Source organism: Ammodytes marinus, assembly GCF_949987685.1.
Source record: "Ammodytes marinus genome assembly, chromosome: 18".
Classification (NCBI taxonomy): domain Eukaryota; kingdom Metazoa; phylum Chordata; class Actinopteri; order Uranoscopiformes; family Ammodytidae; genus Ammodytes; species Ammodytes marinus.
The window spans coordinates 3257254-3281857 of record NC_137222.1 but is presented as its reverse complement, the minus strand read 5'-3'; the positions used below and the strand labels follow the sequence as shown (position 1 = coordinate 3281857).

General features: G+C 39.1%; 2 protein-coding genes across 5 annotated transcripts in view; one reads left to right on the top strand and one right to left on the bottom strand.

The window, feature by feature from the left end:
• LOC307265245 (ceramide transfer protein-like) overlaps positions 1-7814 on the top strand; it is a 35182-nt gene extending 27368 nt beyond the window's left edge. For all 4 annotated transcript variants that reach the window (XM_080046897.1, XM_080046896.1, XM_080046895.1 and 1 more), the window contains 11 exons: positions 539-631; positions 728-814; positions 1089-1181; positions 1606-1677; positions 2284-2379; positions 2833-2965; positions 3565-3635; positions 3858-3986; positions 4408-4537; positions 4947-5083; positions 5436-7814. In XM_080046897.1, the coding sequence (XP_079903023.1) occupies positions 539-631; positions 728-814; positions 1089-1181; positions 1606-1677; positions 2284-2379; positions 2833-2965; positions 3565-3635; positions 3858-3986; positions 4408-4537; positions 4947-5074 (1032 nt within the window). In that variant the 3' untranslated portion in view covers positions 5075-5083; positions 5436-7814. The remainder of the gene's footprint in view (positions 1-538; positions 632-727; positions 815-1088; positions 1182-1605; positions 1678-2283; positions 2380-2832; positions 2966-3564; positions 3636-3857; positions 3987-4407; positions 4538-4946; positions 5084-5435) is intronic.
• A 446-nt stretch (positions 7815-8260) lies between these two features.
• Positions 8261-23391, bottom strand: LOC307264930 (3-hydroxy-3-methylglutaryl-coenzyme A reductase-like). Its single transcript, XM_080046483.1, has 20 exons — positions 23296-23391; positions 22224-22437; positions 21333-21444; positions 21023-21110; positions 20513-20597; positions 19984-20089; positions 19562-19668; positions 18992-19111; positions 18194-18321; positions 17224-17537; positions 15960-16150; positions 15430-15624; positions 14799-14957; positions 14152-14309; positions 13538-13643; positions 12864-13034; positions 12208-12348; positions 11303-11461; positions 10667-10821; positions 8261-10327 (listed from the first exon to the last, which is right to left on the bottom strand). The coding sequence occupies exons 2-20, from the start codon at positions 22383-22385 to the stop codon at positions 10273-10275; spliced, it is 2712 nt and encodes a 903-aa protein (XP_079902609.1). The 5' UTR covers positions 22386-22437; positions 23296-23391; the 3' UTR covers positions 8261-10272.
• Between the last annotated feature and the right edge of the window lie 1213 nt (positions 23392-24604).

Genomic DNA, 24604 nt, shown 5'->3' with positions numbered 1-24604 from the left:
ACTGTTTCAGAAATATTTAAAAAAGTTCCTAGTAGCACCTTTAAGCAATTTTTATTTATTTTCTGTTAAACCATGTATCATTTAGACACATTGGACCAACCATACGCAAACACAACATAGCTGTAATTATTCAAATCCTAAACAATATGAAAGATACCCACCCAGTCCAGATCTTAGGTGCATAACAATTACAATCACTGCAATTTGCACTGCGGAAAACCTGGTTTATATATGTTCTATTTGTTGTACAAGTGTGATTATATGTCTTAATGTTATTTACAGTTTGCAATAAAAAGTAGATGCAAGAGAGTTGTAGTAGTTGTTAGAATTTGATGCAAAGTCAGCATCCATTACTTTTTAATGATTTTGAGAGTGTGTGTGTGTGTGTGTGTGTGTGTGTGTGTGTGTGTGTGTGTGTGTGTGTGTGTGTGTGTGTGTGTGTGTGTGTGTGTGTGTGTGTGTGTGTGTGTGTGTGTGTGTGTGTGTGTGTGTGTGTGTGTGTGTGTGTGCGCGCGCGTGCGTGTGTGTGTGTTTGTAGGAGATGGAGAAGAGGAGAAGGATAGAGGATGGCTATAAATCAGCGCTTAACGAGTGCAAGAAAAAGTCTCATTTCGGAGGCCCAGATTATGAGGTAAAGTACTAGTAAAATTCACCCATAATGCATTGGGATATTTTGGGATGGGTAAGGGCTTTTGAAGTGACGTTGCTTGTCCCTTTCCATTGGTAGGAGGGTCCCAACAGTCTCATTAACGAGGATGAGTTTTTCGATGCGGTTGAAGCGGCTCTCGACAGACAGGACAAAATAGAAGAACAGGTAAGAACAAGACCAGACACGTTTTGTACTTAAAGTCGCTACAAGGAACTTTTTTAGTTTGTGTTGATTCTAGTGCCCCCTTTTGGACAAAAACAGTAGTGTTTTTAGGACATCAGTGCCTGCTGCCCTATACTGTAGATCTTTGCTAGCGTGTGCCGGTGGTCTGCACATTTTTAAGGAAGCGAGTGAAAGAGAGACGGCATTTAAAAAGTTGTGATAAAAGTATAATATGATTTTGATTTAAAGTTTGAGTTTGTTTATTTTGTGTCTCCAGTCTCAGACAGAGAAGACGAGGAACCAGAGATCCAGCCCCGTCCCCCCGGGAGACGTTTACTCTAACGGTGGAACACACAGATTCTCTGAGAAGGTAAAAACACACACACACACACACACACACACACACACACACACACACACACACACACACAGAACACAGACACACACAGATACACACACACACACACACACACACACACACACACACACACACACAGAACACAGACACACACAGATACACACACACACACACACACACACACAGAACACAGACACACACAGATACACACATACACACACACACACACACACACACACACACACACACACACACACACACACACACACACACACACACACACACACACACACTTTCATCACTCCATCCATTTATTCAAATTCCTTATTTTTCTGATTTCATACCTGTTTATTTTGACCATTCCTTTCATGTAACTTTGTCTCTCTCTTCTTCTCTCTCTTTTTTTGTTGTCCATTCTCTCCATTCCTCCCTGTAGCCTAATACTCCCTCATCCCCTCCCCGGATAGTCAGTGCCCCTCCCCACGATGTCCACAGATTCAGCGCAGAGGTAAATACCTAACCAGGCAACCACCCCATCACACTCCATTTCTGTTTACACCTTAGATGGATGGATGGATGGATGGATGGATGGATGGATGGATGGATGGATGGATGGATGGATGGATGGATGGATGGATGGATGGATGGATGGATGGATGGATGGATGGATGGATGGATGGATGGATGGATGGATGGATGGATGGATGGATGGATGGATGGATGGATGGATGGATGGATGGATGGATGGATGGATGGATGGATGGATAGATAGATAGATAGATAGATAGATAGATAGATAGATAGATAGATAGATAGATAGATAGATAGATAGATAGATAGATAGACAGACAGACAGACAGACAGACAGACAGACAGACAGACAGACAGACAGACAGACAGACAGACAGAATATTTGTGCATGACCTGTCCGAGAAACTTTCTGAACAAACAATTATTAGTTGGCAACTTTGCACAACTTTTACTTTTGAAACAAAGGTTAGATAAAAAAACAAAATAAAAATACAATATCTGAAAAAAAATATATATTTTTTTTCAACATGTTATGACATAATGAATCTCTTTCCCTCTGTCTGTCCGTGCTCTTCTCTGATAGGTGGAGGAGATGGTTCAGAATCACATGACCTACTCGCTGCAGGACGTCGGTGGAGACGCAAACTGGCAGCTGGTGGTGGAGGAGGGAGAGATGAAGGTAGGGAGAGGAAATATAATTGTTACGTTTTAAGTTCAAACAACTTTTTTTTTTATCCCAGAGGGCAATTCCATTTTAACCGTCCTCAGACCAACATTTACATGAAGACAATACACAGACTCAGGAGCATGTCACAGGCATCACAAGATTTATGTAACTGTAAAGCACATAGTAGAAAATATAAACAGCTCAAAATGCCTTACAATGAGACAATGACATGCATAGAGTGCTTCACTTTTAAAATAGAAGTAAAATGAACGTAGACTTGTTATTTATGGTAGAAATAAGATAAAATAGAGAAGAATTTATCTATTTATTTATCAAGATACTACTATATATTTTTTCAAACCTTTATCAAAGCCAGCTAAATGTTAACATAAAATGACTTGACTAATGTGTGTGTGTGTGTCATGTGTGTGTGTGTGTGTGTGTGTGTCATGTGTGTGTGTGTAGGTGTACAGGAGAGAGGTGGAGGAGAACGGGATAGTGTTGGACCCTCTGAAGGCGACTCACTCAGTGAAGGGAGTGACGGGACGCGAGGTCTGCCACTACTTCTGGGACACGGCCTACCGCAACGACTGGGAGAGTACGTCTCTTAAAAATCTATTCAAATCTTTAAGAGAATTTTTAATTATTTAAATGAATTAAAGGGGAAGTCAGTGATTCTGGAGAACGCTTGTTGTCAAAATCACTTTTTGTCGAAATCAGTCAATATCTCCTTTAAGATTCGCTACCCGTTCCAATACTGTTAATACACAGCCTAGGTTCTGTAAACTGGTATGTAAACAAAGCAATCCATCAAAGCTAGCAACATGACAGTATACAGAGCCTAGGTTTTTTCAGTGCACACACAGTACAGACAGGTAGCAGATCGTGAGGAGATATTCACTGATTTTGACAAAATGGGATTTTGACGACAAGTGTTCTCCAGAATCACTGACTCCACCTTTAAGATAATATTTTTTTTTAAAGATATTTTTATGCTTTATTGATAGTGTAGATACAGAGTTGAAATGGGGCAGAGAGGGGAGTGACATGAAGAGAACGACCGCGGGCTGGAATCGAACCCGGGTCTGCTGCTGGCCGAGGCCCATGGGGGGGACGCCCTACCAACTGAGCTAAGGGCGCCCCCTACCTTTAAGATAACTAGATTGTAATACTAATATGTTCTCTGTCTTTTTATAGCTACCATCGACTCCTTCAATGTTGTGGAGACACTGTCGGAAAACGCAGCGATTGTTTATCAACTGCACAAGGTGAGAGCAGAAAAAACTAAATCAGTAGAATTAACTTTTTTTCTATTATAGAAAAGAGTCAACAAAAAAATATATACGAAATTGTATTAAATAAAAAAATTAAATAAAAATAAAAAGGGAAACAAGCTAACAGATAATAAAAATCACCTACAAGTATAAGTACATATGAACATTAACCTCTTGTGTTGTATCTGATATAATAGAATCTCATCTGTGTTTCAGCGTGTGTGGCCTGCGACTCAGCGGGACGTCCTGTACTTGTCGTCCATGAGAAAGATTCTGGCGAACAACGAGAACGACCCCGACACTTGGCTGGTCTGCAACTTCTCTGTGGATCATGACGACGCACAGGTCAGACATTGAGATAATAATTTTTTTAGGGTAGTTTAATTTTGATAATTTTTTTCTTATATATATTTTTTTAAGGTTTTTATTCAATGTTTTACTCAGTTTTTGATTAAATGTCTTCATTCATTTTTAACCTATTTTTTTTTTTTTTTTTTGCAAGTTTAAAAAATATATTATTTATTTCTACTTTTTTAGTTGCACATTTTTTGTTCATATTTTTACACCTACAGACAGTTTTCAATCCCTTTTTTCACAGTTTAATTCAATTACATTTTTACATTTAAGTTATTTACTTCTTCTCTAAGGTTTTGTACAGTTTTAACTTAACAGTTTTGGGTCTTAGTGTGTGTGTGTGGGGGGGGGTGTTTTTGTTAATATGTTTGCGTGCTGCTTTTCCCTAACTTCTCCCCCTGTCTCCTCACAGTTAACCAGCCGATGTGTTCGAGCCAAGATCAACATTGGGATGATCTGCCAGACGCTGGTCAGTCCACCAGAGGGAGACAAAGAGATCAGCAGAGACAATCTCACCTGTAAAATCACCTACGTCGCCAATGGTGAGGGTCCATATGTTCTCTTGTTAGCTTTGTTAGTGATCAAGGTATTTGTAGGTCTTGAAAAGTCTTGGACAGAATTGACTTAAGTTTCTACTTTGTGAAAAAATAAAATAATTATTGAAAGTCTATCATTTACAAAAAAAAAATTCTAATGTTTGTTTCTGATTATGGGCTTGGATTTTATAAATGTATTGACTAAAAGTGTGATAATTTTCTGACAGTTGATTGTGTGTGTGTGTGTGTGTGTGTGTGTGTGTGTGTGTGTGTGTGTGTGTGAAAACTCCAATTCCATGCTTTAAGTTAAATGCCTAAGAAACTAAAAATAAAAAGCCTGTTGTAATGCATTATCGGCACACTTGCCTACCTTGGCTTGGTCTCATCTAAACATGCTGTATATGTTTGTGTGTAGTGAACCCTGGAGGCTGGGCTCCTGCCTCTGTGCTCCGGGCCGTGGCCAAGAGGGAATACCCAAAGTTCCTCAAGCGCTTCACCTCCTACGTCCAGGAGAAGACTGCTGGAAAACCCATCCTGTTCTGAGCAACCAAGGTAACACACAAAGGGGTTAACTTAACTAGACTTACCTCTCAATCTTTAGTACTTTGTCTTATTATACATGTACACAAACTTTTTTTATCCACTTAAATGAACTTTCATATATTCTACATTCATTACACAACGTGAAATATGTCAGGCCTTTATTTGTTTTATTTGTTTATGATTACTGTAAAAATGATTTGCAGTGCTTACAAAAAATGCATTATCTTTATTAGTTAAGTATACACTGTTCATATTTATATACAGTAGAACACCTTGAGGATTGCTGCTGAATTTTGTTGTACACTAAATAAAAGGTTTTTGATTCTAAATACTATTTATTTTTCTCTCTCAATTCTCCCAGAGTTTAGACTTGAGGACTGAGCTGCACGTTTGGCTTTGAGGTCCCGGCTCTCAACACTCAGACTGACTGTGGCTTTGTTGCCATGACGAGAGACTAGTTAGAGTGATTTTGCTCCTTCACAATTCTTAGCTGCATGTTAGTTCCAATAGGGGAGGGGGGGGGTCATAGTGGGTTCTTCTAGTGGCTGCATTCAAATATCTATTATTGACAACTCTTACTCTTGGCCTGTGTATGTTTTAAAGGTGCACTATGCAGTTTCAGAGGAGGGGGATTTGTTTACATTTGAAAAGCTTGCGGTTAGCTTCATAAAAATCTAAATTTCTTAACATGAAATAATTCTATGATCATACATTTAAAAAAATATATTTTTTAGGCACATTGGTCCAAAAGTGAGACTAGAATATGTTTGTAAACCAATTGTTCATTGTAATTCAATTGATAAAATACTAAATTGTTATTCTAAAGATCTATTTTAAGTGTCTCAATAAGACTTAAAAACGGTCATAATTAAGTTATTTTTTGATTTCTCAATGGATATGAATGCAATCCAATAGCGGGCCTAGTCCTACCCTCCCTCCCTATGGAAATTATTGCAGTAAACAAGCTTATCATAGCAGCCAACTGTCCCTCTTTTTCTTACAGATATATTAATATATACATGTACGTATGTTCAATAAGAGCTTTGTAAAAAAAATTATCGCTAAAAGAAAGACTGAGATATTTTATTCTTGCCATTTCTAGCTATCTACCTATTTTGTGTTAACTTTTGATTTTAATAATTTTTTTCATAATTAGTATTTTTTGGAAAAGCTTTCTTTTAAAGCTGCTAACTTTTTGCTAGTAAACAAACAACAGCGGTAGATTCTTTGTGTTAAAGTCCAGAGGGTTGTCATGTTGTCATCTGTACTCATGACCCCTATGATGTAAGACTTAACATTTCTAACCTCTCCCCGTCCCCCTTATGAAAACACCGCATTGGTGTCGACGGAGGGACGATTTTGGGGAGGTGACTCTGTTTGTTGTGTATTTTAATGTACAAAATAAAGTAAAATGTACATTATTTTGCTTGTTATTGTAAAGAAAGAAAAATGGTCGTAGTGTCATTATGATGATAGCACATATTTTGAATTTTTGAATGTTTCAAATTGTAAAATGGCGTCACTTACATTTCACATCTGATGGTCGGAAATAAAAAAATAATAGCTTTTATGTGAAAGAGTCGAGCCCAAATGCCTTAGAGAATATATTGTATCAGAATCATCAGATGGGATGAAATTTGCTGTAAGCTGTAAGCTACTAGTAAAATCACTAGCGAAGTGCCTCGTGGCTAGAGAACCATAGACATAATAAAGAATTTATGTCTATGATAGTACCCCTTATTACTAATACTTTCAAATTTTAATTCTACGATATATTTACGGACTTAAAGAACGTAACAGGCGACATTTTAATTGTTTTTTCACAGAGGTCTAGCAGAGTATACTTTACAAAGGGCTAGTGTTATGGAGAATTGAAGATTAATTTTAATTTGATTTCGATATAAGCTTTTGATTGAGCTTTCTGGCAGGTTGCCTGGCTGTTAAAGTACTCAAATTATTATGTTATTGTATTCGGACAAGATTGGTGTATCATGTTCTGTTGAAAAATACTGCTAATACAAATTCATGAGCTGTAAAGTCCAGAATTAAGTCCTACGATCTACGTTCAATTTAAGTAGATTATTATTTTTTTTTTTAAGTAACAGTGTTCTTCAAATTCTTTATAAGATGTTTTATTTGCTCATCCTTATACATTTCAAAATATTTTTTTTTGAATTAAGAAACTGTCAAAACTTAACTCTGGACTTTGCAGTTTAAAAGTTGCCACAAGCTAAACAATTAAGCGATTTTTAAGCATTCATAATTTGGATTAAATGTGTCATTATATTCTTAATTTCACAGACAATTATTTTTATTCAAAAATATTTGGAACCTGTACCAAATTTTGTCCCGTCAACTATAGTCACATAGCAGCACAAATAGTTTTTCTCTTCGTCCCTTATCAATGATAGATTTATAGCTATTTTATCAATATCTTGACTTGTTTGTTTTGACGCTTAATAGCGATGTATTGTGGGCGTGTGTGATGCCAGATGATATTCGGCCGATCGGCTGAGTGGAGAAACGCAAGGCGGACTCTTAAAGACCCACAACAGACATTTCTATTAAAGGTTTTAGTTGGAAGTTAGAAGCAAAAGCTGTTGAGAAAAATGTAATTGAATGTAATCAGTTAAGTACATTTTTGTAAATAATTTGTTCATACTAATGCTGTGGAATCAACCTGCAAATGTACTGTGTGACGGACAGAGACACAATTCTTCTAAGAGTGAAATAAATACGTTTATCCTCAAGTTTTTCATTGTTTGGAGTTGTTTTTTGTTCAAGGTACAAAATTATATATGACTTCTTTAATACCTTTTTTAAATGCTACTTAAAATTTTATTTACGTCAGGCCATACTGGCAAAAGTTGGAAGGATATATTGGGAATACTGCGATTTTAAGTTAGCCTACTTTTAGTTAAGAAAATGTATTATAAACTCTCATTAACCTACTCGCATTGATATACTGTACCAATAGCGTTGTGAAGTATGAGTATATACTCTATCAAAATCAAAAAGCCCTTATTTGTCAAATATTTATAAGGGCAATCAAAAAATGTAAGACCCTTGTAAAGAAAGTTCAGTCATTTTAATTTTTTAATTTAGAAAATATTTAATTATAAATTTTTGTCATGCTTTTAAGAGCCTGCAGGAAACCCTGTGAGAGAAAAAACACCAGAGACGTCATTGAGATGGGTCATAGTGTTATATATTTTTTTCAAAATAAAACATAAAACCATTTGAAATGAAAAGCTTAAAATTGAATATTCTATCTAGGACATCTAGGCTCAACAGACATACTTTACGTAAGGCCACTTATGAGCTGCATTGCTTTCCGAAACAGACAACAACAAAAAATGCAGTATTTATAGGCAATGCTTTAAAAGGTGGAGTCAGTGATTCTGGAGAACACTTGTTGTCAAAATCACTTTGTCAAAATCAGTGAATATCTCCCCATGATCCGCTACCTGTCCGTACTGTGTTTCGCTGAAGAAGAAAAAACACAGTGTTAATACACAGCTTAGGCTCTGTTAACTGGTGTGTAAACAAAGGGGCCCACCATAGCTGGCAACATGCCCGTTTACAGAGCCTAGGCTGTGCATCAAAACTTTTTTTTTAGTGTGTAGAGGTTGTGGATTGTGAGGAGATGTTCACTGATTTTGAGCCAACATGCCACACATACAGTGTACCATAACACTCTAATCAATGAATGAATTAATATGGCTTGTATTTTCCACTTAAAGCTGGGGTATATGATTTCTGATTGGTCAAAGTTAACATGAGCTGTACACTTTGACTAATCAGAGCGAGGCTCCGATTCTCTGTTCTTATTGGCTGTTGGGACTGTCCATTCACTTTGGCACGACTTTGTTGGTGTAGAGCGTGTCAGGGAGGGGCCATAGGGGAGGGACCAAAGAGAACAAGTGGAGAGGTTGAGGTATTTGGATTCGAATCTCTATCCCAACTGCTATTTTCCCCCCAAATCATATACCCCAGCTTTAACACAAAGAAACATATCCTCTGCCGGCAGTTAAAACAAAGTCTTTAGTTAACAAACTCAAAGGTGCTTTTTTCCTCCTTGGAACCAGCGCCGTTTGTTCCACAGTATATACTCAGTATACAGTAGCGTCTCTTCATACGACACTGATTTAAGACACACAGACATTCAGGCAGCGCGTTGGCATTTTAAAAGCTTGAGCAAACGTCACCTACCACAGTAACAGCGGTCTCAAAAAAATAAATACAAATTAAATAAAAAAAGCATTTGGCAAGATCTGACTTCATGCACTTTTTAGATGGAAAACCATTCAATAATTAATGTGGAAAGTTTTCATCTTGACATTGTATGATGTCATGGGCCTTTTTAAAGCTATAGTGCGTAACTTCTGGCGCCCCCATGAGGGAATTCTGAGTAATTACAGCAACACTGTCAGTGCATCTACATGAGGTAAAGCCTTAGGTGATCCTACGTGGATTTTATACCTTCTGCTGTACGTCCAGGTTTTTTTCTTAGCAGTAGAATCAACAACTGAAACATTTCTTGGGCTCTTCTTGGGATTTTTTCTGAGCTCCTGCACCAGTGTCGGTGGCGACACCAGTTTGTAAACGCTGCCATACTGAGAAATACGGAGAGAGTTTTGTGGAGCTGAGAGGCTTAACCAACTTTGTGTCAACTAATTTAGCGATGGCTTGAATGTATGAGCCATCGCCAAATGTAAGTATCATTCACTTATATGAAAAAGTCACGCACTATAGCTTTAAGACTCTCTTAATAGGCACAAGACTCGTTGAAACGTGGTGGATTTTACGGATCCAAACGCAATCAATAATTCACAGCCAGAGCGTTCCAGAACATTAGTGCAATGTAGAAGACAATTGGCACGAACAAGCAACCGCGACATAATCCAAAGAATGTGTATGCAAATCAGTTGCACGTGACACACACACACACACACACACACACACACAAAGCTAGCACACAGGGCTGCTGTCTTCAGCATGTGTTGAGTCTGTTATAAGCCTTTTCTTTTTAGTCTTTTAACATGTAGATCTCCATGGCGACCCACAGCATTCCGATCAGAACATTGAGGAGACCATGTTTGTAGTCCTCTTGGATCTCACTCTGTAGTTCAGTCAGCTGGAGCGCTGGATCGGTCTGGCCTGACTCTTTGACGATGGACAGTCAAACGTTTTTAATGTCACGCAGCCGTCTCCGACTTAGAAGGAATATTTTCGGTCAAGTTTAATTTAGATCTAGAGGAGAGGGGAGGGAACAATAGAAGAAAGTCAGTGATCACAAGGGAAACTACAATGTTAACAATGCATTAAATACACAAGTCAAATATTTAACGTTTTACTCCAATTAACTTTATTGAACATTCTTCAAATATACATACCGGTAAATCGTATAAAGTATTCCATAGAGAAGAAACTAAGACATTATAATATATAAATACGGAAAAATATACACACACATACGCGCACACACACACATCATACTGTATATGTACATATATGAAAAATATAATAAACAGAAAAATAAATAAAGTAAAAAAAAAAGTAGTTCTCATTGTAAACATGTAAACCCCTGACCTGTTGTGAGTCATGTGGCTCTTGACCAGGTGTCCCGCAGCCAGAGCAGCCATGAGTGACAGCTCTCCGGCCAGCACCGTCCCACACACCACACGCGCCAACTGACGAGCATTCTCCCCGGGAGCGGACGAACTGGTGCCCTGGACTCCAAGCATCTAAAACACACCAACAGACCAGGTTCAGTCAAATAAAAACACCTTAATGTACATTTTCGACCTTAGATTTATTTCAGCACGAAAGAAGACATGTTATGGAAGCAAAATAGATTTTTTTTTTAAACTCAAAACTGACCAGTGCTTAATTTTTTTTTAAATTTTTGCCTTAAAAGTGAAAAAAATAATAATCAATATAACTAAAAACATCTTGTCCACTTGTGCAAGGTCAAATCAAATCAAATCAAATCAGTTTTATATGTAACACCCAATATCACAAATAGGCATGAACCTCAGTGGGCTTCACATTGCCCTTAGCTCGGCTGAGAGAAAAACTCCAAGTAAAAAACCCTTTAACGGGATTAAGAAAAATTGAGAGATCTCAGGGAGAGTTGACAGAGGAAGGAATCCCTCTCCCAGGACGGACATCCTGCAATACATGTCTTAAAAGGTGCTCTTAAATGCATTAATGGGCTGTATGTACCTGCAGACAGGCCTGCTGTGGGGCCAGGTTGGTTCCTCCCCCCACCGTGCCCAGCTCGATGGAGGGCATGGTGCAGCTGATGTACAGGTCTTCTCCTGAGGGACCCGCGTGCTCCATCAGGGTGATACAACTAGAGCTGCCCACTGTCTGAGCAGGGTCCTGGGACAAGGGACATGGAAGAGTAGATTAGATATGGGTTAAGAGTGTTATGTTGACCTACTTTTACAACATGTTATAGATTGCTCAATTGATACATTTTGATTTATTAAATGAAATGAAAAAAAATGTATTCAAAATCTGCTCTGGACTTTGGAGACTCATGTTGTGAAAATGAAATAAAGATTTTTAACTGTGGCTTTATCAAACATCCAAATCAAATCCAAATCAAATCAAATCAGTTTTATTTGTATAGCCCAAAATCACAAATACATTTGTCTCAGTGGGCTTTACATTTCATACAATATGATATATGATACAATATGATACCCTGCCCTTACACCCTTAGCTCGGCTGAGAAAAAACAGTAAAAACCCTTTACCGGGAATAAAAAAAAATTGAAGAAATCTCAGGGAGAGTCAGTCGACAGAGTAAGGGATCCCTCTCCCAGGACGGACATACTGCAATAGATGTCATCCAGATTTTTGTTTTTTAGAGATATGCAAATGTATGCATAATTAGTTGGATATTGCCAGATGTCCTGTGTTCCCTTCTAATCTCTCTATATATACAATCTATCTGTATACATACAATTTGCTACACTATATTTATGATACATTTGATAATTACAATCCATACATACAGCTCCAGAAAAAATTAAGAGACCAGTCTGGATTTTTCTTAAATATTCGTGTATCTATGTTTACAGCATATAATTGAAGACTCAAACATGCTGATGGCTGTCTCACCTGTCCACATGCGATGTAGATAGCAGCTACGATGTTAGCAGCGTGAGCGTTGAACCCTCCCACGCTCCCCGCCATCGCCGAGCCGACCAGGTTCTTATTGATGTTCAGCTCCACCAGAGAGGCAGTGCTGCTTTTCAACACCTGCAACAGACAAGAGACAATAATACAATACAACATCAATAATGGGTTGTTTAAATGAGGAATAACTAGACATTAAATATGTAAAATTGTGATTTAAAAAGGGTGGAGTCAGTGATTCTGGTGAGATCTGTGTATTTACGCTGGTTTTTTTTTCCAGGGCGCGCACACACACAGAACAGACAGGTAGTGGATAATGAGGAGATATTCACCGATTTTGACAAAAAAGTGATTTTGACAACAAGCGTTCTCCAGAATCACTGACTCCACCTTTACAATCCAAACAAGGTGGGAAAACCAACAGTTACAGTGTAGAACAGATGTAAAATAAAAATACAGCAAACCCGACATTATAACTGCCTCCCACTCCCACAAATTAAACCCTACATGGATTGTTTCTACATCAAAATGTAGGATATATTGTGCCGGTCGCATACATGTGACTACTGACGCAAACACATCTACACATTGGGAACTAGGAGCTTCCAAGCTAAATGTTGTCCAATAGATTGTCTTACCTCCCTAACCACCTTGGCGGGGATAGTGGCCTCACACACAGCAGACTTGCCGCGGCCTAAGATCCAGTTGATTGCAGCAGATTTCTTGTCGGTGCAATAGTTTCCACTGACGGCCAGAATCTCCATGTCTGGATACTGCTGCTGCAGTCTGTGCAGGGCTTTCTCTGTGCCCTACAGAGAGACACACAAAGAAGTCAATTAGGAACTTTGGTAAAAAGAAATAAAGGTCTATTTTAAAACTCAAAAAACACTCTCACACACTCGCGCACGCGCACACACACACACACACACACACACACACACACACACACACACACACACACACACACACACACACACACACACACACACACACACACACACACACACACACACACACACACACACACACACACACACACACACACACACACACACACACACACACACACACACACACACACACTTTTTACAGGAAAATGCAAAGTTCTTTATTGTAATTTTTTGGTGTAGTTGCATACTTTACATTTAAAAGAAAAATTATTCCCCCGTACCCTCACACTGCTACTTAGACATCTATATACTGTAGCAGGCAGCATAAAAGTTAAAGTAAACAGAGGAGGGACAGGGGGAACACACACACACACACACACACACACTTTAACAACAGTGTCCTCATGCCATAGTGTCCGTACCTTTGAGAGCATGTTCATTCCCATTGCGTCTCCGGTCTGAGACTGGAAGCGAATGTACAAGTTCCTCCCGGCTAACGCCACCAACACCTTCTCCAGACGGGCAAACCTGCAAACAGCAACAGCAAATTCTCATTTATGAATTACCGGCACTCATTAACCAATTATTAACAGTTTGGCGCTCCATACAATGCAAGTATAAAGCCTTAAAACTTTATCAGTACACATGTTCAACCTGCCGTTTGGTTAGTTTAAACTTACTGACACGCCTCCATGAGTTAATTGACATGCAGAATGTGTAACTAATAGTATTAATCGGTTTAAAGCCTTCTCATTGGTCAACGGTTTAACCATTAACATCCCTCAATAAAACAACAGCATTTTACCAAACAGAAATACAGAAGTGTGTGTGTTGTGAATGCTTTTAAATCCAGGCTGAGAGCACTAGAGACGACCTCCTTTACTTGTAACTGGTTTTTTTTTTTATTATTTTAATTAACTTGTAACTGTTTTGGGACTTTCCTGGATAAATAAAGGTTAATAAAAAAAATAAAAAAAAAAATAAAATTAAAAATGTATCATTTCACTAGTATTCCTCTGTGAGTGTTTGCACCAACCTGCTGGTCTGGTCGAAGGCGTCTTTGATCAAGCTGAACCCATCGAGTGACTCCAGCCAGACTTTGACCTCCGCAGCGCGACACGCCGAAGGCAGACGCACCACCGGGCCGCGCGTCATACTGTCAGCCAGGATGCTGCTACGGCAACCATGGCTTAACTGGAGGGGAAAACCAGACCAGAAGAGTTATAATAACAAACATGAACACACACACACACACAAACAAACACACATGTAGGTATGGCTATATTTGTGAGGACATTTATTGACATGATGCATTCCCTAGACCCTTACCCTAACCATCGGAACTAAATGTCTGTCCCCAACCCTTTCACTAACCCTAACCTAAACCTTATTCATACCTGAACCTTCAAACATAGTGTTACCTGTCAAACAGCCCTTTAAAGGCCTGTCCCAAAGTGAGAACCGGCCAAAACGTCCTCAATTTACACACACACACACACACACACACACACACACACACACACACACACACACACACACACACACACACACACACACACACACACACACACACACACACACACACACACACACACACACACACACACACACACACACACACACACACACACACACACACACACACACACACACACACGTTAGAGTCAGCTGTCCGTCACTTACAGAAAGCGCCCTGCATCCTCGGTTGGTGCTGGCTACCAGGCAACCCTCTGTGGTCGCCATGGGGACGTAGAACTGCTTCTCGTCCAATAAGAGCGGACCGGCCACTCCCACTGGCACCGGCATGTAGCCAATCACATTCTCACAACACGCTCCCATCACCTAGACAACGATGACACAATAATACAGAGTAAATAAATGCAACTGCAAGTAGACTATGGCAAACAGTCACAGACACAAAAAGCACTTACAAATAAGTGAAAAATAAATTGTTTTTGCTGAAACAATGTTGTTTATGATGAAATGATCAAATAATTACCAGCATGGAGTATTGATTTAAAGATGGCCAAATAAAACATTTTTATTTTGCTCATTTATTTATTTAAAGTTATATTGTGCTTTGTTGGTTTAATGTATGCTGGACTGTAAAAAAATTAAATTAAAATTAAATTGTGTTGAATAAAGATTAAAGATTAAAGTAAAGTAAAAAATATTGACATCAGGAAAAGTTACAGGTATATAGCGTCAACAAGTTCATTATCAATAATTTTATAACGGCGATGTTACACTGTAGTAATAATCAGTGTAGACAATGAGTAGATTACACATATACAGACATGCTTATTGCCGTTACCTTAGAATAGTCGTAGTCCTTGTAAGGCAGGTGTGTGAGCGCGGAGGTAACAGGCAGTTTGGCAGAGAGCAAGTCCCTCCTCACAGACACGCCTCTCTCTGGCGTCTCCAGCACTGACTCCAGTCTGTAGTTTAATATGTTACGAGAATCCACCAGCAGCATCACCTCTTTATCACTAAGACAACGGGCGCCGAGCTGGGGAGGTTCAAGGGGATAACAGGGATTTTCTTATATTATTAAATAAATCAACAACAAAATGTATAGCTTTTTTTTTTCCACATGGGATGCAGCACAAAATGCTTCACAGAATGTATTGAAAAAAAAAATAGAAAACAAATAAGGAAAACTAAAAAGTTAAGAAAAAATAATACTAGTAAAATACAAATAAAACGATATATAGCAGGAAATAATAAAGATTGTCATACAGGTAAAAGAGAAGATGTCAAATAAATGTCAATATACAAGTAAGTTTCAATTAAAAGTTACAATTTCTGCTTTTTATTAGATTTCCACCTGCTCTATCAGCTCACCTCAGGGTCTGACAGTACGGCCATACATTCCTCTAGTGTCCGCGGCTCTGAGTTACAGTTGCTCTGAGGGACAACCGGAGACTGAGGAACTACAGGAGACTGAGGGACAACAGGCGACTGGGCCGGAGATTCTCCACAGCATGAAACAAAATGGCTGCTCTCCACTGCCACTGCTGGAGGCTGAGGTGCTTCTGTAGTCGAGAAATCAGGAGAAATACAAACACGTTAAAAACACAGCTGTTACTTTAAAAAAATAAAAGTTTTATGCCTTTGTGTAGGTGATAGCCACAGACCGGAAGTATACTGTCTTTCGTCTTTTTCTGTAAGGTTCTTGTAAGCGCAATATCTCATGAACGCTTTGAGGAATTTTTGTCAAATTTAGCACAAATGTCCACTGTTAGGCCTTTCACACCGCCGCAAAATCGGAGCTAGTTCTGGGCTTGTTCGGAGTTAGAGCCAGTGTTTTGGTTTCACACCGCCAGAGAGCCTGCTCCGGGCCGTAAAAACCGGGGGAACTCATACCCCAGGATTGAGCAGGGTTTGATAAGAACTGCTTGCGCGAACGGTTGGGGGAGGGATTATCCTGACCAACCAGAGCAACTCAAACCTCATGCCCGCCATATTTAAAAACACCGCTACTACGAGACGTAAACATAACATAATTACCGAACGTAGCGATCAAATTGACCGGCGAGAATACGCTGTATGGGTCCTGTTTGCTTAAGAAAGCAAAGCGAGAGCCAACAAGTGTAAAAATAAGACGTATTCGCCGCTGTTGTTGTGCTTAAAGCTAGCGGTAGCTTTAGCGTTAGCCACAAGAGCAGCGGCGTCGGGTGACGTACACACACGTTTACAGTGACGTCATGACGTTGCTCCATGGCTGTCTCCGGTCGATGTGAAACCAACCGGTTCATAACTGGGATAAGGCTGTAACCAGTTTTGAACTGACCCCAACACCAGCCTGGAACTGACTCTTGGTTCATTTTGGTGTGAAAGGCCTATCTGATCCAAGGATGAACTGATTATATTTTGGAGGTCAAATCTTACTGCTACCTTACACATTGTGAGGTATCAGTGTCCTTGTACCATATTGTAGCTTGTTAGTAGCTTTACCGTCTATAAAAGCATTGTCTACCACCACTTTACCTGTACTTTCACCGTTCGGCAATTGTATTCCTCGCGGCACCATATATAACCCCCCAGACGGTGTTTATACATTTTAATCAGCGAACCCAGACGTGATTAAGCCAATTATAAGTCTCACCTTTCTCTTTTACTGCCATGTCGGCCTCGGGGGAAAGTTTAGCGTGTGACACAGGTGTGGAACTGGCAGCGTTGGTTGCTATAGAGTTGGTTCCGTTGGTAGCTATGGGACCGTTCATAGTCTTGTGAGCTTTGGGAGTTGGGACGTCCCGCCTGCAGCAGTCATTTGAAACCCTGGACTTCTGGGTCTGAGGGGAACTGATGATGTGACTCGTTAGGGAGAGGGAAGACTCGTTCTCCGTTTGCTCAAAGAAAACGTATTTCACAGCCAAGAGCAGGGCCAGGCCGAGGGTTATCAACTGCTCCAAGTCCATGCTGGAGGGAGGAGGAGACAGGGACAATAGTATTAGGAAATAGGATTGTATTTTTTATTTAAATTTTATTTTATTTTTTTATGAAATTAGCTATTTTATTCACCATGTTAAAGGGAGAGAGACAGACACAGTGATGGATTAGGACGAAAATCACAAGCAAATGTATATATGGACTGGCAATCATCTTTATTTAATGCTAATTTTAATGATTTTATAGCTTTCAATTCAATTCAAGGGGGCTTTATTGGCATGGATTACCAATAGTTACCATTGCCGAAGCTACTGAGCAATTCAAATAAAATAATAATGATACAAAAATTATAATTTTTTTTTTCAAACTTACAGACACAGGAGAATGTAACATTTGCTATAATGCTGAATATGTTAAGATACTTATAATTGCAAATGCAAATATACGACTAAAAACTCAGCATGGCTTTTTTTGGGGGGATGTATTAGTGTATAAAAAAGGCATCTTTTATTGACATGTACATTTCCCTTACCATTTCCACCCTGCTTTTAAAAAAACAAATCTTCCATCATTTTTAACTTATATGTGGGTCTCTCCATCATTAAAACATCACTGATGACGTCAACCATTGTCTGTGATCAGTTGGATCAGTCTTGAAGCCATTCATAGTGACGTAATGTTTGTACCTGTTGAGCTTTAGAGGCAGCATGGTCCCAGCCTCCAGCCTCTTGGTGATCGGCCCGTCTGCAGTGCGGTTCTGACCCGGCTCGGAGGCTAGTCTGGTGTGGGCGTGAACCAACGCCAGGCCCAGAGACTAGGGGAGGACATTATGAAATAAGACGCCACAGTTAGAATGTACATGCTTCATAATTCCTATTTTAAGAAAGACACCTAAATAACTACAATGTTAGAGTATTAGGGCCACAGGAAAGAAAAAAGATTGTGGAGGAAGTTTTTTTCCATTTATAATGCACTTTGAACTGCAACTTTTGAAATAAATAAATTGTGAATAAACTTGACAGTTCAAAACTGCGGTAAAGTTGGAAAGACATTTACATATTTGAACTTCTGGGATCAATAACTCATAAGCAAAATGTTATTTAAACACAAAAAAAATTGCATTTTCGTTACAACCTTTAAAATGTTTGCACATAGAAAGCAATGTTATTAATAACTGTTTTATCTTTGAGGACGTCTGGTCAAAATGAGGTTGTAGCCCATTGTGTGCCTTATGATAATAACAAAGATGTACCATTTGTGTTTTAATAATGTTTTGCTTTTGAGAATTTGATCTTGGAAGTTTGAATCAGTCAATATCTTTTCAGATTTACTGTAGTCTGGAGCTGTCGTCTTTATTCTCAACATTGCATTTCGTCTTATTTCAACATTTCGACCTTATTCTTGAAGTACATAATGAATAAAAAACTTCCTCCTCTAATGTTATCGCTCTCCTGTGGCCCTAACAGTAGAAGTCAGTTTCTCACCATGATGATTTTAACCCTCTGTGTCACAGGGTTTGGCTTGTTGTCTTCCTCTTCAGCGAGCACTCGGGCAAAATGGCTCAGCTGCCAGATCGGACGGCCCTCTCGACTTTCCCTGGACACCTATGCACACACACGCAGACACCAAAATTGATTGTGAAATGCTAAGAGAAAATAAATACATCTTGCCGAGAAGACTAATTTTGAATTTGCGATTCTGGAAAGAGCTTGTTTTTTTTTATTGTTGTCAAAATCGGTGAATACCTCCTTGCGCTGAAAAAAGAATCCAGTGTTAGATAAGTTCTGTAGACAGGCATGTTGCTGGCTACGTATGGCCCACTTTGTTTACATAGCAGGTTACAGAGCCTAGGCTGTGTATTAACACCATTTGACTGCAAATTAGCTGAAGCTAGACGTCTTATATGCATCACATTTTCCCATTTTTTGTGGCAATGTTGTATGTATTGTCCCTGTCAAATAAACATTAAAATAAATAAATTTCAGTACACACACAGTACAGACAGGCAGGAGATATTCACTGATTTTCACAAAAATGCTTCAATCCTCACTCACCTCCAGGACCAGGGAGACACAGGCGGGGAAGAACGTCATGAAGACAAAGTAATTTGCCAGAACGGACATACAGCCGAAACAACACATGATCTCTAGCTGAGGCACACCTGGAAAACAAGACAACATAGGTTTAGTTAAAATGGCTACTCTGAAGCCTGACACGTAAAATAATAGGCAGATAATGAAGTTCATTGGATCTTTTGCCACAATTTCTAAAAAAAAAAAATTTAAACGGTCCATATATGACTTTTTTGTATCACATTTGATATGTAAGGTATTTATTTATTTAAGAAATGAAAATATATAGATATAAAATCAATTAAGTACTTTTTTAACATTTTTTCTAACGTATGTGGAGAGCAGGGAGCTTTAGAGTCATGATTGATGTCCGAAAAGACTCAAGACGTGAGGAAGTGTCTTACCCGACATGGTGCCGATGCCGATCACCAGACACTCCACCAGAGCGTCCAGGGTGAAGGTCGGGCCCAGGATGGCCATTCCCTGGGAGATGTTCTCTCTCACCTCCTCCTACACACACACACACACACACACACACACACACACACACACACACACACACACACACACACACACACACACACACACACACACACACACACACACACACACACACACACACACACACACACACACACACACACACACACACACACACACACACACACACACACACACACACACACACACACACAGTTAGACTACATACTTCATAGGGGTGTAACAATACATCCATATAGATCGTGTCATTGGATAAAAATGTAACCGTGACACTGCAACGACCAAACAGCATATGCATATCGGCGTCTTTAATATATGCTTTTATTTTGACACTCACTGTGCGTCTGTGTGAAATATGTCCACTAACATTTTTTTTATTGTTTTTCATCTAAATATCTGAAAGAAGTCAAATCGTATTTCATTGACATTTACCTGAGAGTTTGAGCTGAGGGCAAACTTGGCCAGAGTGCAGGCTTTAGAAAGGTCTATGAGCAGGAGGAAGAATGGCAGCGCTTCACTGTAGAGAGAGAGGAGGCAAACGTCAACAAAGGAATGACAGGAGAATATTTATTTACACATGTAAATATAAAAGGCACATTAATAATAAACGATAATACATTTTATTTGTATTGCACTTTATATTACTGGAATCTCAAAGTGCTACAGAGAAGTACATTCTAAAGTTAATTTTTTTAAAAAAAGTTTATTTTCAAAGCGATTATATACATTGATAAAACATACTCGTGGATATTATATTCCATTTTAGCAAGTTTGTTCTAAAGAAAATGCCAATACATTCTACACACTGTATCTTTAAATTCTAAGATTGAAATCAATACTTTAACAGGCTCTAAAAGCTACTATAAACTGTTGAAGTAGTTTGTATTAGTCGATGATGTGTCTGCTACACAACAAGTATGTTAGTGCATTTGTTAGACTTACTTAAGGCCCGTCAGCTCCTTCCCAAAGAAGTGGATGACGACTGAACTGAACACAAAGCTGGAAAATACTGTGAATAATCCAGCAATACCTGTAAGAAGAAAAAATACAATGTTAGCACAATGTTAAATATAGATTTGTGTTATTTCTATAGTAAAACCCAAGTGATATATGAAGCCAGGGTCAGACTAGTTCAGGGCTGAAGAAGGCAAGACAAGGAAAGGCAAGGCAGGGCAAGTGTATTTATATAGCACAATTCAGACACAAGGCCATTCAAAGTGCTGAAGAAGCTATAGCCTCCTGTCATACTGACCCAGTATATATTTGGATCCCAGTTGTCTCAGATTCTTGAACTGGAAATAGATGTAAACGATGGCCATGCAGCGAGTGATGGTGAGGATGATTATGTCGCTGCTGTGGACTTGCTGTGAGAAAAAAATAAAAGAACAGACAGATATATATATATTTATATATTGTGAATTCTACTTGGAGTATTTCTTTGTCAGTTATTTTGGGGAAAGCTTGTTGTTAGATCACTTTGTCAAAATCAGAGAATATCTCTTCATGATCTACTTCTTGTCTGTTCAGTGTGTGTACCAAAAATAAATCAAGTGTTAATTCACAGCCTAGGCTCTGTAAACGGGCATGTAAACAAAAGGGGCCCACTGCAGCAAGAAGCATGTACGTTTACAGAGCCTAGGCTGTGTATTAACAGGTAGTGGATCATGACCAAAAACATCCCATGACACATTCTTCTGTCTTGTGCTATTAATAATTTTGAAGACTGAAAAAATACTAATTCCAGTCTGTACAAAAGCTAAATTCATAGTCATGGCACATATGTTTGTTCTGTATGGTTTGCTGAAATTCAATAAAAAAAAATTGATAGGAGCGCTCCGGTGGCGTAGTGGATAGAGCGCGTAACATATTGGCTCCGGCCTTCGTTGCAGTGGTCGCGGGTTCAAATACGACCTGTGGACCTTTACTGCAGGTCATCCCCCCCCCCCCTCTCTCTCTCTCTCTCTGTCTCTCTGTCTCTCCATTTCAATTCTGTACTATCTAATAAAGCTTGAAATTGCCAAAAAAAATATCTTTAAATAAAATAAATCGGTAACAAAACAAAAAGTAATTTAATTTCATATCATATCAATTTCATATAAAATAAATATAAAAAAAGTAATTTGATGGTATCATTGAGTCTCACCTCCTCTACTTTGGGGCAGTCGTTCCAGGTGCACATCTGGCTGGTTGCTGCCAGGCTGTTCATGGACATGAGGCAGACGGTGAGAGCCAGCGTCCCCACGATCACCTCCCAGGGATGGGACGCCACCAGCAGGCCATGCAGCCGGAACACACGCGCCAACATGGTCGCTTTGGAGGACAGAGCCAAACTGCTACAGAGGGGCAAGGAGATATACCTGTGTTTGACATACATACATAAAAGAGAGAATGTTATCCCGTTATTTAGGACAGCTGTCACATCACTTGAACACAGATAGAGTTAATAGCCACACACACACACACACTATATATAAACAAAGACTGGACTGGAAATGAATGACAGCTGTCATATCACCCAGACAACACAGACACAGTAAGCACACATATACACACAGTTCTCCCTCTCCGACACACACACACACACGCACACACACACACACACACACACCACAGTATATATTCGCACAGTATACACCGACTATACTGAAAATGCTACATGGTGGCTGTCAGGTAGGGATAGGGCTAGGGATGGGTATTGTTAGAACTTGGTTGATTGGGGACCGACATTTAATATTATTAAATGCTTATCGGTGCCATACATACCGATACTCGTATTGATACTTCTCCATAAATTGGTGCAAACAATTCAAATGCAGCGAAGCTAACGTGACTCCGCAAAAATAGTGACAGAGAAGATGTTGTCAGAAATAGTCGATGCTATGACAATCCAAAACGAATGTATTCAAGTTGAGCTAACAGCTGTGAGACCACAATAATAGCCTCGTCTTGATTACATGCCGTTAAAGATACGTTTATACTATAAGGACAATACCAGCGATTAACACGACGGGTCAAGACTGCGTGGTTCAATGTTATACATGTTTTAAAGTCACTGTTTCACTTTGTTAGCATTTTAGCTGCTACCGTTAGCATTAGCCACATTAGCTGTCACACCCACACTTACTAACTTACACCGCCTGCCACCAAGGTCATATCTTGTCCCTAACAAGTTATAACACTCTCATAGTAAATGTGTAATAAATAATGGCACGTACGTTCAAATGTCAGCTTTCGTTGCGGTCAGGGAATCCTTTCCATGATGTAAAAGTCCCCTCCTCTAGTCGACCTGGCTAAGCTAGCAAGTAGCTACTGATGTAATTCAACATGGCGATGCGGAAATATTGACGTCATGGCAACGGCAACGTCACATGTAGACACGTCACGCCGCGTGCTGTGTTGAGAGGGTGAAAGGTGAAGCAAGGGTGAGAGGAAAAAAGGGTGAGCCTGTGCCAAAAAATAATAGATAATATTACAATTAAAAAATATACAATAAAAACAAATAATAAATATATTAATACATGTAAAAAAATACTAAAATCCTGAGGAAAATAATTACATTTAAATTAAATTAAATATTAACAAATAAAAAAATCTTATGTTTAGGATTTTATTTATTTTGACATTTTTGTAATGTCATAGATAGATAGATAGATAGATAGATAGATAGATAGATAGATAGATAGATAGATAGATAGATAGATAGATAGATAGATAGATAGATAGATAGATATGTGTAGGCTGCTGTAAAAAAATCAATACAATTTTTAGTCATGTCTTCCCACAGCATACAGTATAAAGTATAGCATGCCTTAATGGGATAGCCAGCGTATGATAGCACATGGTGTGTGTGTGTGTGTGTGTGTGTGTGTGTGTGTGTGTGTATGTGTGTGTGTGTGTGCGTGTGTGTGTGTGTGTGCGTGTTTGTGTGTGTGCGTGTGTGTGTGTGTGTGTGTGTGTGTGTGTATGTGTGTGTGCGTGTATGTGTGTGTGCGTGTGTGCGTGTGTGTGTGTGTGTGTGTGTGTGCATAGCGTTTAGAAAAGTGATTCACAAAACAAACATAAGAATGACCATATAAGGCCAACACATCCCTGTAAAGAGCTGAAACACTGTATGCTTTTCACAAAGATGAAGGAGTGCCCCTCTACAAGAAATACAAAAACCTTGTCCCAGATTCCCTATTGTCCGTGTACCTTTGCAGTTTCTCTTTCTCTTTCTATTCTCAGTGAGTTTAGAGTTTAAGACCTACTTCACCGGTGGGAATATGAAGGTGTAATGAACTCTGAGATCCTATGTAGTGTTAGAAATGTGCAAAACATTTTTAAATTGGTTCATCTCAGCCTGAGAAAAGGCAGAAAGAGTGTTTTATGGTCTCACTGTCTAACCCTACATTTTACCATGTGTGAAATCACACATGGTAAAATGTAGGGTTAGGATTAACAGGGAAGAAAAACCTCATTCATTATATTATAATAGCGATTTTATAATGATAGAACGTTGGTTTCGTATGGATGAAGTAATCCTTT